The sequence below is a fragment of the Sciurus vulgaris genome (assembly GCF_902686455.1).
Source record: "Sciurus vulgaris genome assembly, chromosome: 2".
Lineage (NCBI taxonomy): Eukaryota > Metazoa > Chordata > Mammalia > Rodentia > Sciuridae > Sciurus > Sciurus vulgaris.
Genome location: NC_136462.1, coordinates 146,527,711 through 146,539,833, shown reverse-complemented (window position 1 = coordinate 146,539,833; position 12,123 = coordinate 146,527,711). Strand labels below are relative to the sequence as shown.

Sequence of the window (12,123 nt, the reverse complement as noted above, 5' to 3'; positions counted from 1 at the left end):
TCATGGTTTTAAATCAAAGGGCAAGATTTTTTTTCCCCCCAGCAGTTGCTGTGATGGAAACAAATGTTTTTAAGGTGCTTACAGCCTACTGGGAAGCCAAGATGAATGTCTGTGAAGGAAATGGAGAGCAGGATAAGACAGAGCACCATTTGCCTGTACGAGTGGTGTACGTGTGGTGTTAAAATGCAGAAGCTCCTTGGCTCATGATGGAGCTGCACCCCAATAAGGTGCAGATCAGTAAGGTTGAAAAGGTTATAAGTCAAATTGAATTCACTTAACTCACCGAACATCCAAGCTTAGCCACATGGAACCCTGAGGAGTAGTGTTTGTCCTTGCGATCCCGTGACTGCCTGGGAGCTGTGGTTTGCGGCTGCTGCCTGTACACACGAATAACCATGATGGGAACAGGCCTCAATGGATTCAGTGATGCCATTTATTAAGCTGCCGAGTCAATCAATCAGACATCAGAGGGCCTCATTGTCAGGGTGCAAAATGGTTGCCGGTGACAAGAAGGGGTTTGTGTTTTATAGGTTACAATGAGGGTGAGTTAATCACTGGAGACTTAAGCAGACTGTGTCAGTTTGGGCAGTCAGGGAAAACGTTGTAAAAGTTGGAAACTCATTGTTACTGGGAAGGGGTGAAAATCCAGAGCTTACTGTTTACTGTTTATCTTCTTCCTCTGGGACCCATTGTTACCCAGAGCTCACCACTTGCTTTCTCCCTTCAGGGTTCATCCTCACCGGGAAAGGGTGAATGTCCAGAGCCCAGTGCTCCTCCCTTCAGGACCCTTCACCCATAGTCGCTGGGAAGGGAGGAATGTCTTCCTCCTCCTCCTCCCTCCTCCCGGTTACACTGTCCTCCTGTCCTCCTGGGGGTTGTCATTTTCCACATCCTTCACTGCCATAAGAGAGTATTGAACCATGTTAGCTATCCAGGGAAATGATCAAGATTCCAAGTAAGATTTCTCCTGAATTCATATCCCTTCAACCATTGTAAAGTCAAAACATTTTAAGTCCAAGCATCCTAAGTTGGGGGTCTTTCTGTAATGGGATCCATGAAGCTGTTAAGTCAGTTACACCACTTTTAAATAGTCATTTGACAAACTTTACTCTTACAGGGCATTGAAACCCAGGAAGCCTTTCCTTTGCGGATGGGGAATGAGGCCCTTCTGCTTTTCCTATTTTCCTTCTCTGTCATTCTGTGTCCCGTTCTGGGTGAACCTCAGCACTCTTTGGATTCATTGATGCTTCTTAGTGGTTTTTTCTGGTCTAGAGATTTTCCTGTCTGTGGAGCATTTTGCTTTAACCTTAATGACCACATAGTTTATTACTAAGACATCTAATTGACCCTTAATTTTTTGTTAATTTTTTATATCACTGTTCTTACTGCAAGTCTTCTTACGGAAAAATAATTATTTTTTCATTTTCTTGAAGCGTTTACTTGTTTAAAAAGCTTTGAGAGCCTGCTCTGCAGGAAATTCATGTTCTGGTTATTGACAATTTTAGTCACTTGAATTTAGCATTATGTTTCTTTCAGTATGTCTGAATTTCAGCTTCTGGGTCCCTTTTCGTTTGGAGGGTTATTTCATTTTTGTTTGGGGTGTTCGTGATTTCCAGTTTTGATTGCTTTAAACTGGAGTGGTCATATAAAATGTTTGTAGAACAGTCTGAGGGCAGAAGCTCAGATCTTTTTTATTTTCTAAAATACTTAGAAGGTTTCCCCCTTTACTCCTAACAGTGCTTTATCAGTGACCTTTATCAGGTCTTTCCAAAGCATTCATCCTAGCTAACATAAAAGCTGCCCGCTCTGCACTCCTGTTTAATTGGTTTCTTCATTGTATTTCATAATTGTTTTAACAGGTTTAACTGTTATGGATGAATTTGGCCACAATCATAGCCAACTCTTGGTAAACCCCTCTCTGGAAGCGAATCACTTCTCTGGGTATTCAACTATCACTGAGTACTCGGGGTTCATGGGCACCAGTCAGTATGTTCTGCAAAGGTTATGGGTGGTGCTGACTAATCTGGCCAGTCATGCAGATATAGCCTATTTGAGAATTTTTCCCAACAAAAGAAAAGCAAGCGTAAAGACCCTGAGGCAGATTAAAGCATAAAGTGTACAAAGTAGAGAAAAGCCAGTGATACTGAAGTGTAATGAATGAGGGGTGAAGGCAGTGAGGGAGAAAGGAGGTGGAGAGAAATGAGCAGACCAGACATTTAGAGTTGAGGACCGTGTTAAAGAGTTTGGATTTTATCCTAAAATCAATGGGAAGCTAATGGTCAGTTTTAAGCCAGAAAGAGATGAGAAAGGAATGCCTGTTTATATGGTAACTACCCATCTTCCTCCCTGATAAATGTGTGAATCTTACCAAGGGGACATGAGAGTGGCTTTTGAGGAACTAAAAGAAAAATAATAGTAATTATCATAATTAAAGGGGAGAGAGGAGAGAAATATTGAATGTTTAGGAATGTGCATATCTCATAACCCTCTGTGAATAATAAAATAGATTTCAAGACATTAATGACATCTGAAGTCTAGTATCCATACCAATATCTTCTCCCAACAAAATAAAAAGAAAATGGAAGACAGCAGGTCTCTTAGGTTGGACAAAATGAAGATGTCAAGTGTCTCTGAAGGTACTGGAAGTTGTTGAGTAGCTTTCACCTCTAGCTGGCTCCCTCCCATCCTGTTGAGCAGCCTAGCTGAAACCCTCCCCTAGGACAGCAGGTGCTCCTGAGATCTAATGCATATGGAGGGAAAGAGCAGAAAGAGAAATGTCCCCAAACTTTGGAGGAAAAAGAGGGAGACAAGGAAGGCAAACTCCCGTTCTCCTCTTTGGATGTTGCTCAAAGGGCCTTGTTGGAGCCTCTCTGGCTTCAAGGCCCTCTTGGCAAAACTTTCTCACTGCGCCAAGGGTTGGTGGCTTTGATAAACACCAGTTCTGTCCCATGCCACTGACCATTGACCCAATTTGCAATTTCCCAGCAATATTAGTATTAGATATGGACTCCCTGAGAGGGGCAAGAAAGCCATTGGCCCAATTTTTCTCCTCATTATTCTCCTGTCATCTCTCTGTCCCAGTTGCATTTATCCTCAGGGTTGCAGTCACTTGCAGCTCTGGACCCCAGTTGCTACACCCCATCTTTTGATAATTTGACATAACATTAAAAAATGCCCACACTTTGACATAAGAACTTCAGGTTAGAACCACCAGCTGGAAAACCCTATGTGAAGGCAGAGAAAAGGGTGTGGAAGACTGAAAGAGACAGGGGTTGCTTTGTGCTCTGTCTCTCAAAGGAGGAACTCATCTGCCATGCAGTGCATGGTGCCAGCCTGGGGGACACTGGCTGGTACTGCTTGAGAGCTGAGAACGGAAATATCCCATGGCTGCCATTGACATCCAGACTGTGGGAGAGAGTGATTTAAAGAGATGGAGAGAGGCCATTTGGCTGGCCCCAAATTTGATCTATTTTTCCCTCTCATAAATCCAGCATTCACATAAATCTTTATATTCTCCCATCCCACCCATGCTGGGCTCTTTTTTTTTTTTTTTTTTTTTTTTTTTTTTTTTTTACTTCTTCATCATGAAAATAAATAAATCACTCTTAGTCATCCTGTGTCCACGCCCCAGCTCATGTAGCAGCCCAGGGCTGCAGCCAGGAGCCACACCATGATTCTCTGGCTTGCAAATGTCTTTGTTCTGCTTGTGGTGGGCATTGCAGCCTCCTGCTTTATTCATAGGTCACCTCTTAGAGCAAGCAGCCAGCGCTAATAGGGAAAGTGCATAAAGTTAGGTCTGATAAAAATCAACCATGGGTAGGTAGAATGAACCTCTCACTCTGTTTCTGTCCTTGGCCTGCCCTATAGGCCTATATCTTGCTGGGCCCAGACACCCTGCTGGCATCCATACCTGTGGCCTTTCCCTATCCTCTCCTCAACAGGAACATATCTTTTCCTCCTGGGCCCTTCATTCCCTGGGGGACCTGTTTAGTGACTAATTCATCTGCTCAGTTGATTTAAGCAGGTATACTAGACAGGAAAATACCCCGGGCTCCAGATCCAAGCTGTTTGTTTCATGATCTTTGGGAAACCCCTTCCCAGTTCTGGGCTGCAATTTTCTCACCAAATGGGCAAGTTAAGTCAGATAACTTTTAACGTTTTTTGTCAGCAGTGGTACCATTTAATTAAATACTTTTTTGCACCAACCTTCCAAATTTTAAAAAAGATGGAAGGTGGTGCTGATTGAAGTTGGATGAAGTTTCATCTGTGGTCAAGAGACCACACCCACTTTGATGGCCCTAGAGGTATTGCTACTGACTGGTGAGGGACCATGGAGCTCACTAGGGGATTGCTTGTGTTCACTCTAACTTTCTACTGTTTAAGATGTGTGCAAGTGACTGGCTCCCAGACAGGCTCAGCCTCAGTTTCTGCAAATCAAGAGAAGCAGATGGTAGTAGATAATATCTAGAGACTTTCATTATAACAATCATCATCTCTGATATGTGCCAATGACTGAGAGAGGTTTGATGGGCCTGCCCATAAATCCATAGATAGAATTAAAAAAAAATTAGGTTCACACTACTGTAGTGCTAGAATGTAAAACTAATGGGTCTTCAGGGTAGGAGAAAGGTCTCTGGCTAGGGGGCTGGCATAATCTACAGGGGAGGTCAGTCTGCCTGAATAACTAGAAAAGACCAGATGCCTACTAGAAAGCATGCAAAGCAGTCTCCAGTCTGTCTTGATGTTCACTAACCTGATGGTGAGGAAATTTCACACTCATTTCGTTATTGCTTCATGTTGTATCTATTGAGGTCACTAAACTGTCTGTATTAGCATTTTTGCTGCTGAGACTAAAAGATCTGACTAGAACAACTGTGGAGGAGGAAAAATTTATGTAGGGTCTCATGATTTCAGAGTTCTCAATCCACAGACAGCTGACTCCCTTCCTTAGGGCTCAAGGTGAAGCAGAACATCATGGTGGAAGAGTGTGGTGGAAGGAAGCAGCTCACATGACGAACAGAAAGCAGAGAGAGTCCACTCATCAGATACAAATATATATCCCAAAGGCACACCCCCAGGGACCCACCTCCTCCAGCCACACCCTACCCACCTTCAGTTACCACTCAGTTAATCCCTATCAGAAGATGAATTCACTGATTGGGTTAAGACTCTTACAACACAATCATTTCTCCTCTAAATCTTCTTGCATCGTCTCACCCATGAGCTTTTAGAGGACACCTAATATCTAACACTGCCAGTTAAAGGAAGTGGCTGTTTGGCCCCATTTGCCCTCTGACTTCATGGGGAGGATGTAGAAATGTGCAGGTACACCTGTGCAGGCTGCTCCTCTGAGAGAGGGACTGTGCCCTACACAGGCCTTAGCCATCCTGACCAGTATTGCTCATCCCTGAGGTGTTGCACTATCTCTGATACACTTGAAGTTTTCAGCTTTAGTCCCATGCTATCCTTCTGGTGCTTACAAATCAACATTGGTGACTTACACTCTTGGTGGATGTGTTTCTCCTAGACCAGGATGAGGCTCCATATGCACTTCTTCCTCTTACCTGGCTCTCCCTCCCCAACAAGGCTGAGTTGTAGCATCTGGGTGGCCACCAGATGTCCACCTTCTTATCCTGCACTGGGACTTTGTAATTCTCCACTAGGTCCTGGGTGTATCTAAGGCTTCCCTCTGTTCATTACCATTCCAAGGCTGTCACCCTACTTACTCCTCAGTGCTTACTTCAAACTGTCAGTAGGAGAACATGGTGCCTTTTAGAAGCTAAAGTGCTCACTCTCTTCTGCAAATACAGAACTCCATCACCATTGGAAAATAAGGACACAGAAGGACAAGGAAGCTACTAGGCTATCTGCCTGATTTCTGGTAGGCTGTGGGAGTGTTGGTTTACCAGGCTAAAGCAACAGGGACAGTGGTTTTTGCACTGTTTATGTTAGCAGGGAAACCGTTTATTTAAAGGAAACCTTAGGAACAGGGGCTTTCTCCGGCCTTCCACTTCACATCCCTGTTCCCTTGTCATTCACATTCACCTCTGAAGACTCCAAGGGACTCTGAGATGAACAGTTTAAAATCACCGGCCAGCACATGGAATGTGGGTGTCAGAAAGTGAGTTTCTCTTTTCTATGTAGATGAAAATGTTGAGGGATGTGGGGGTTGGATCTTACAGTTTGATTTAGCACCCTTATCTTTAAATTCCCTTTAAAATCTCATTTATTGGGAACGCAGCAGTGTATGGTGCCAGGTTTCTCCGTGGGAAAAGCTCTCTGTCCCCTGGTTACTAAAGACTGCTATACTGTTTGCAGGCCCTGAAGGACCCCACCCTGGCTGCCCGGAAAGATTTCCAGAGGGAGGCCGAGCTGCTCACCAACCTGCAACATGAACATATTGTCAAGTTTTATGGAGTGTGTGGCGATGGGGACCCCCTCATCATGGTGTTTGAGTATATGAAGCATGGGGACCTGAACAAATTCCTCAGGTAAGCAAGGACTGCTGTCTTTCTCTTACTTGACCTCAAGCACGTTCGACCCCTGAGGTTTTCTCTGGAGTCAGAAGTCATGCTCTCCTCACTGAACTCTTAAATCTGAGTATGGGAAACGAGAAATACCCTTTCATTTTTCTCCAAGTGTCTCAGAACTCTGTCCCTAAGATAAAAAGCCTGTGTTCTTTCTCCTGATTCCAGGGTGGGTTGAGAAGAGGAGTCTGGAATGGGTCCCAGGAGAGTCCAGCGGGGTCACTCTCCCTCAATGCTGCAAATAGCTTGTCCCCATTGTGCCTTACACATCTCACTTGCACTGTGAGGCTAGTACTGCACAGCTTTCCTGGAAACCTTCTTGCCAGAGGCTTTTGATGATGAATAGGAAGGTATGAGGTTAAAAATTCATCAGAACAAAGAGATGGTTGGAATAAAAAGGCAGATTTTCCTTAGGTTAATTCTAGAGGTGTGTTGTCTACTACACTAGCCACAGATGGCTATTTGAAGTTAGATTTACATTAGTTAAAGTTGATTAAGATTAGAAGTTCAGTAACTGGTCTCACTGGCCATATTTCTAATGCTTGGTAGCCACATGTGTCTAGTGACTGCCCAAGGAGCAGCACAGTGCAGACCTCTTCCATTATTTGGAAATTTTCTTGGATAGCACTGTTCTAGAGAGAATTTTTTTTTTGAAAGAGTTTCCCCAAGTCCAGAGAAAGGTTACCTGGACTTTGACAGACTGTGGATGAAACTGGTAAGAAGCTGGCGCCCCAGTCAAAAGTTCTGGTTGGAGTTGCAGGGGAGAATCAACTTTAACCAGAGAAGGCAGCAACTCATTCATCTATGACTAGGACAGAGCTGGGATTTTCCTGTGGCAGTCTTCTATCCCAGTCACCTCCCATATAGTGCCCACATGTGGGGAAAGCCAGGTGTGAGGAACTGTGGAATCCAGTCTCCCAAGAAGCAGGTTGAACTCTCAGGTCCTGGATACTTAGGGTGCAGTCTCTGCCATACCACTAGCTGAATTCCATCGAATGCCATGATTGAGAATGAAATTTCCAGAGTTCAAATGTAAGGTATAAAGGCTCTAACCCACTCACCAACAAATGATGAGCATCCCCCAGAAGTAGCACATTCCATAGAGTATTGTGGTTTTGAGGTGGGATAGCAAAAAGTTGGTACCAACTAATGGACTGAAGGAGTCTTTGGAGCTCTGTTTATAAGCTAAGTTAAAAAAAAAAAAAAAAGATCCCAGAGGAATTGAAAATATCTGTAGAATGTCTGCAGCCCACTGAACTGGGATTTACAATGAAACTGAATCTTTTCTTGGAGAACTCTGTCCTTGGCATAAGACAAAATGGGGTTCATGTCCTGCATTTATCACATGTTAATTACAACTGGAACAAATTACACAACTCTTAGTAACTGCTGTATTTTAATATATAATATTTATATATATATATATATATATATATATATATAATGCCTAGATGAGTTTTTCATGTAGCTAGGTGTTCAATGGTAGCTACTATTAAAATTATTTCTACTATTACTATTTCTGCTGTGAATCATGATTGTTTCTAATCCAGGAATCACTCTCAATATTCAGTGTCCCCCTCTCCCTGAGCCATTTATCTGGAGTCAGAAGGGCATATTCCTTTTTCCACCACACCCTCTCCAGAGATCTAGTACCTCAAACTCAAGTGCCACCAGCAGGGCTAAAGAGTTCCTGGGTGTGTGTCTCTCATGCCCAATGTAAGAGAAGAGGAAGAACAGGGGAGCAGAAGGGAGAGAAAGAGTGAGAAGTGAGAGTAAAGGCAAGGAATAGGAGGAGGAGAAAATAAAATGAAAAGTAAAAGCAGAAGGGAAGGCATAAGATGAGAGGCAACATCAGCACTGGGTCATCTCCTGGTTCTCCATAGACAATGTAAGGAAGGCATTCCTGTAAGCACAATCTTGCAAAGACTTGCTGACACTCTTCAGTCTTTATGTCTTTTCTCTGACTCCTCTCCTGAAGACAGCATGGAGGAGTCTATCCAAAATCAAGGCCCAACAATATTCTGGGGGGAATTTTTTTGTTGTTTTGATATTGTAATCTGAACTTTTGCCTACACTGCTAACCAGATTCCAAGTAGATGTCATTCATCTGTCTCCCTAGACTCTGTCAGTCAAGACTGAGCTTCTCCAGAATGCTCTAGTGCCAGAAGCTCTTAGCAACAGGTCACACCAACCCTTCCCAGGTGCTGACTCACTGCTGCTCTCCCAAACACAGTCTCAGTGACACTCAGGTTGGCCCTGCCTGCCTTCACATCTCCAGGTTAGTGGTATTTAGGGGCAGGCTGGAGTGTGCCCTCATGGTAGACAGGAGTGTGTTCTTACCTACTGACCCCCTCCCTTGCTAACTGATCCAGCAGCCTCCTTCTGAAGAGTGAGGTAGTTGGAGCTCACCGGAGATAATAAAATGAGTGTGTTCATATTTAATGGTGCCTTTCAGTGGAAATTGGAGAAGCAGTAAAACAGACTGAGACCTCGCTGTACACCAGAGCTCGTTGGCCCACTGCTTCATAAATAAAGGCCCCTAGTGTGGTTATGGCTCGTTGGGCTTTCTAGAGAAAAGAGTGAGCACTAAAAGTGACCGATATGACAAGGTGAGGTGTTAGAAAAACAAATCCAGGCCCCAATTTGGGATGGGAGGAGTGCTGGGGTGATCTAGGTGCTTCAGAGTCAGAGGGTCTCTCCATCTTGCCCTGCTACTGCTATTGAGTTACCATGCTACACAGTGTGGTGGAATGGTTAGGAATGAGGACCCATAAATTTCCTATTATTTACAGTTGGGGATATAGACTGCTAGTCCATAGCATCAGCTCCAGGAATTTGTGAGAAATGCAAATGAATGTACTCGGCCCAGTCAATCAGAATCCTAGGGAGGGGACCTGGGATTCTGTTTTAAACCTTCCTTTCTCCCTTTGAAAGTGCTCCTTTATAGTCAAGTTTTGGTTTTAAGTTCTATCTCTTGATTATCGAGATAGCCATTCTGAGACCTCTGGACTTTGGCAAGTGAACTGATCATTTTGTATCTCAATTTCTTTATTTCAAAGTTGGGGTAGGAGGATTAATTGAATATATTCAAAACAAACAGAATAGTGCCTGGTGCATAGTAAGGGCTAAGTGAGAGTTAACTAATTGTTTTATTAAGTATTATATAATAAACATCTAGCCCCTTTGGAAACCCTCAGTAGCAGTAAGATGTTAAAAAGAGTGGAATTATTCCCAGTTCCATTAAAGTATGTCTGCTGTCATCTTAGTTGGGAATCTGGTTGTAGTATTTCATCCATATCCACATTCACTCAATATAATTTGGAGTAGGTAGAAATAGGATATAGGTACTGTGGAAAGGGGAATTTCACTCATTTCTGTAGAGCATTCCAGAGGACTGCGAATCCAAAAGTCCTTTCCCCTTGATCTCCTGAATTCTCTCTGCTCTCTCTTTCCTTCCCACTTCTCGCAGGGCCCACGGGCCAGATGCCATGATCCTTGTGGATGGGCAGCCACGCCAAGCCAAGGGTGAGCTGGGGCTCTCCCAAATGCTCCATATTGCCAGTCAGATTGCCTCAGGAATGGTGTACTTGGCCTCCCAGCACTTCGTACACAGGGACCTGGCCACCAGGAATTGTCTGGTTGGAGCCAACCTGCTGGTGAAGATTGGAGACTTTGGCATGTCCAGAGATGTCTACAGCACCGATTACTACAGGGTAAGGTAACATTCCCAGCTGAAGAACTCAGAAGCAGAGCTAGCACCTTGCTTACATGTCTTTGTCATTGTCCATTAACCCTGTTACTCTGGTGCATGCATATACACATAAGTGTTCAGATGCACACTCAACAGTTAGTTATCTTTTGGCCACTCTTATTGCTTGGCATACCTTTTTATTATTATCTCAACAGGCCTTTCTTCTTGTCCTTTTGGACATTTGACTCAACTGTATCTGTACATTGCAATATAACATAGGCATTGTGTTCTTACTGGCATGAATGCTCATTTTTCACACACACACACACACACACACACACACACACACACACACACACACACACGTACATCCACATACCCAGGCAATTCCAACTTGGTGCTATACTTTAACATCTCCCAGCACAGTCCCTGATCTAGCCTTACCCATGGCACATTTTATTCTCTGGTATTATCTTGTGACCATGTAAGGATGATCTTCTTTCCAAAGATAGATCTTGATGAAAAGTGGAACCCAAAGTAAACTAGCAAAAATGGTTAATACATTCTGAACAGATAATCCTAATGGTTTTGGAAAGATGAGGAAAGAAAGCCTCCAACTTTGGAGAGAGGCCAGGTTAGACCTTATGGAAAGATTTCTGAATGTGAGGGGAGCAGTCATGTTCAGTTTTACTTCCATATATTTGTCTCCTTCGTATTAACAGGATCTTATTTCGCTCTCAGAAACAAGTTTTCTCCTTAGCCTTTGGAAATCTTCCCATGGATCTTTGGATGGTTTTGATTATTGCCAGGGAAAGGGTGAATGACCACAAGTGTCACTTTTCCCAGAAAGGGGAAGTGTGGTTGCAACTTGAAACCCAGAGATGGCATAATGTCTGCAAATTGATTGGGAGGCAGATGTCCCTAATACATGGAGCATGGGGACATTAACTAGGGAAGTTGTTTGGATAGGTGGAATAAGGAGAGAGCAATGTTTTAGAGGCAGAAGGATCTCTTAGTCTGAGCTATGACAAAATGTCATAAACTTGGATTCTCACAACAAAACTTTTAATTCTCATGTTTTTGGAGGCTAGAAGTCCAAGATCAAGATTTTCACAGCTTCTATGTCTGGTGAGGGCCCATAACAATAAATAGTTGTCTTTTCATTGGGTCCTCACATGGTAGAAAAGGTGCAAAGGATGTCTCTGAGGTCTTTTTTATTTTTTTTAATAAAGGCATTAATCCTATTCATAAAGTCTCCACCTTCATGATCTAACTGCCTTTCAAAGACCCCTCCCCAACAAATCATCATGTTGAGGGTTAGGCTTAACCTAACTTTGAACTTTCAACACAAACATTCAACCAATAGCAAGAAGAATAGCAGCCACTTGTCTCATCATTTTGCAAGGAGTGAATGGTCATAGAATGAGTCAAAGACCCCATTCATGATTGTCCTGTTGGTTTGAGCCTGGTGGACCAGGAGGCTAGGAATTTGGCTTTGACACATCTATGTAGATGAGTCTATCAGGATGGTCCTGATGGCTTTGCCTAATCATCATCAGTCAGGCATTAAAATGGATCACTCAAGGAACTTCATTTTAGCAATGGCCCAGAGAAAAATGAAATGTTTAAGAAATGACTTTTATGGCTACAAAGTGACCTGTTTGTAGTACAACCAAAGGATGACAAATGATAAACTATCATGAGCGCACATGAAGCAAACTGGGCACATGAAGCCACCAGCCCTGTCCAGTGTCCTGAGAAGAGCAAAATGTAGCAGGAACCACGCGCTGAGCCAGAGTCGACCTGCCAGGAAATGTCAGAGTGGAGTCTCTTTTTAGTATCTAGACCATTTTTTTCCCCTCATTTTCAAGAGAAGCATTGGTGTGGTTACTAGGAGGGCCCATG

At 43.4% G+C, this 12,123-nt stretch overlaps 1 protein-coding gene across 6 annotated transcripts in view; it reads left to right on the top strand.

The window, feature by feature from the left end:
• Positions 1-12,123, top strand: part of NTRK3 (neurotrophic receptor tyrosine kinase 3) — a 389,200-nt gene that overhangs the window by 313,673 nt on the left and 63,404 nt on the right. For all 6 annotated transcript variants that reach the window (XM_079127497.1, XM_079127496.1, XM_079127500.1 and 3 more), the window contains 2 exons: positions 6,319-6,491; positions 9,997-10,240. In XM_079127497.1, coding sequence (XP_078983623.1) covers positions 6,319-6,491; positions 9,997-10,240 — 417 coding nt within the window. The remainder of the gene's footprint in view (positions 1-6,318; positions 6,492-9,996; positions 10,241-12,123) is intronic.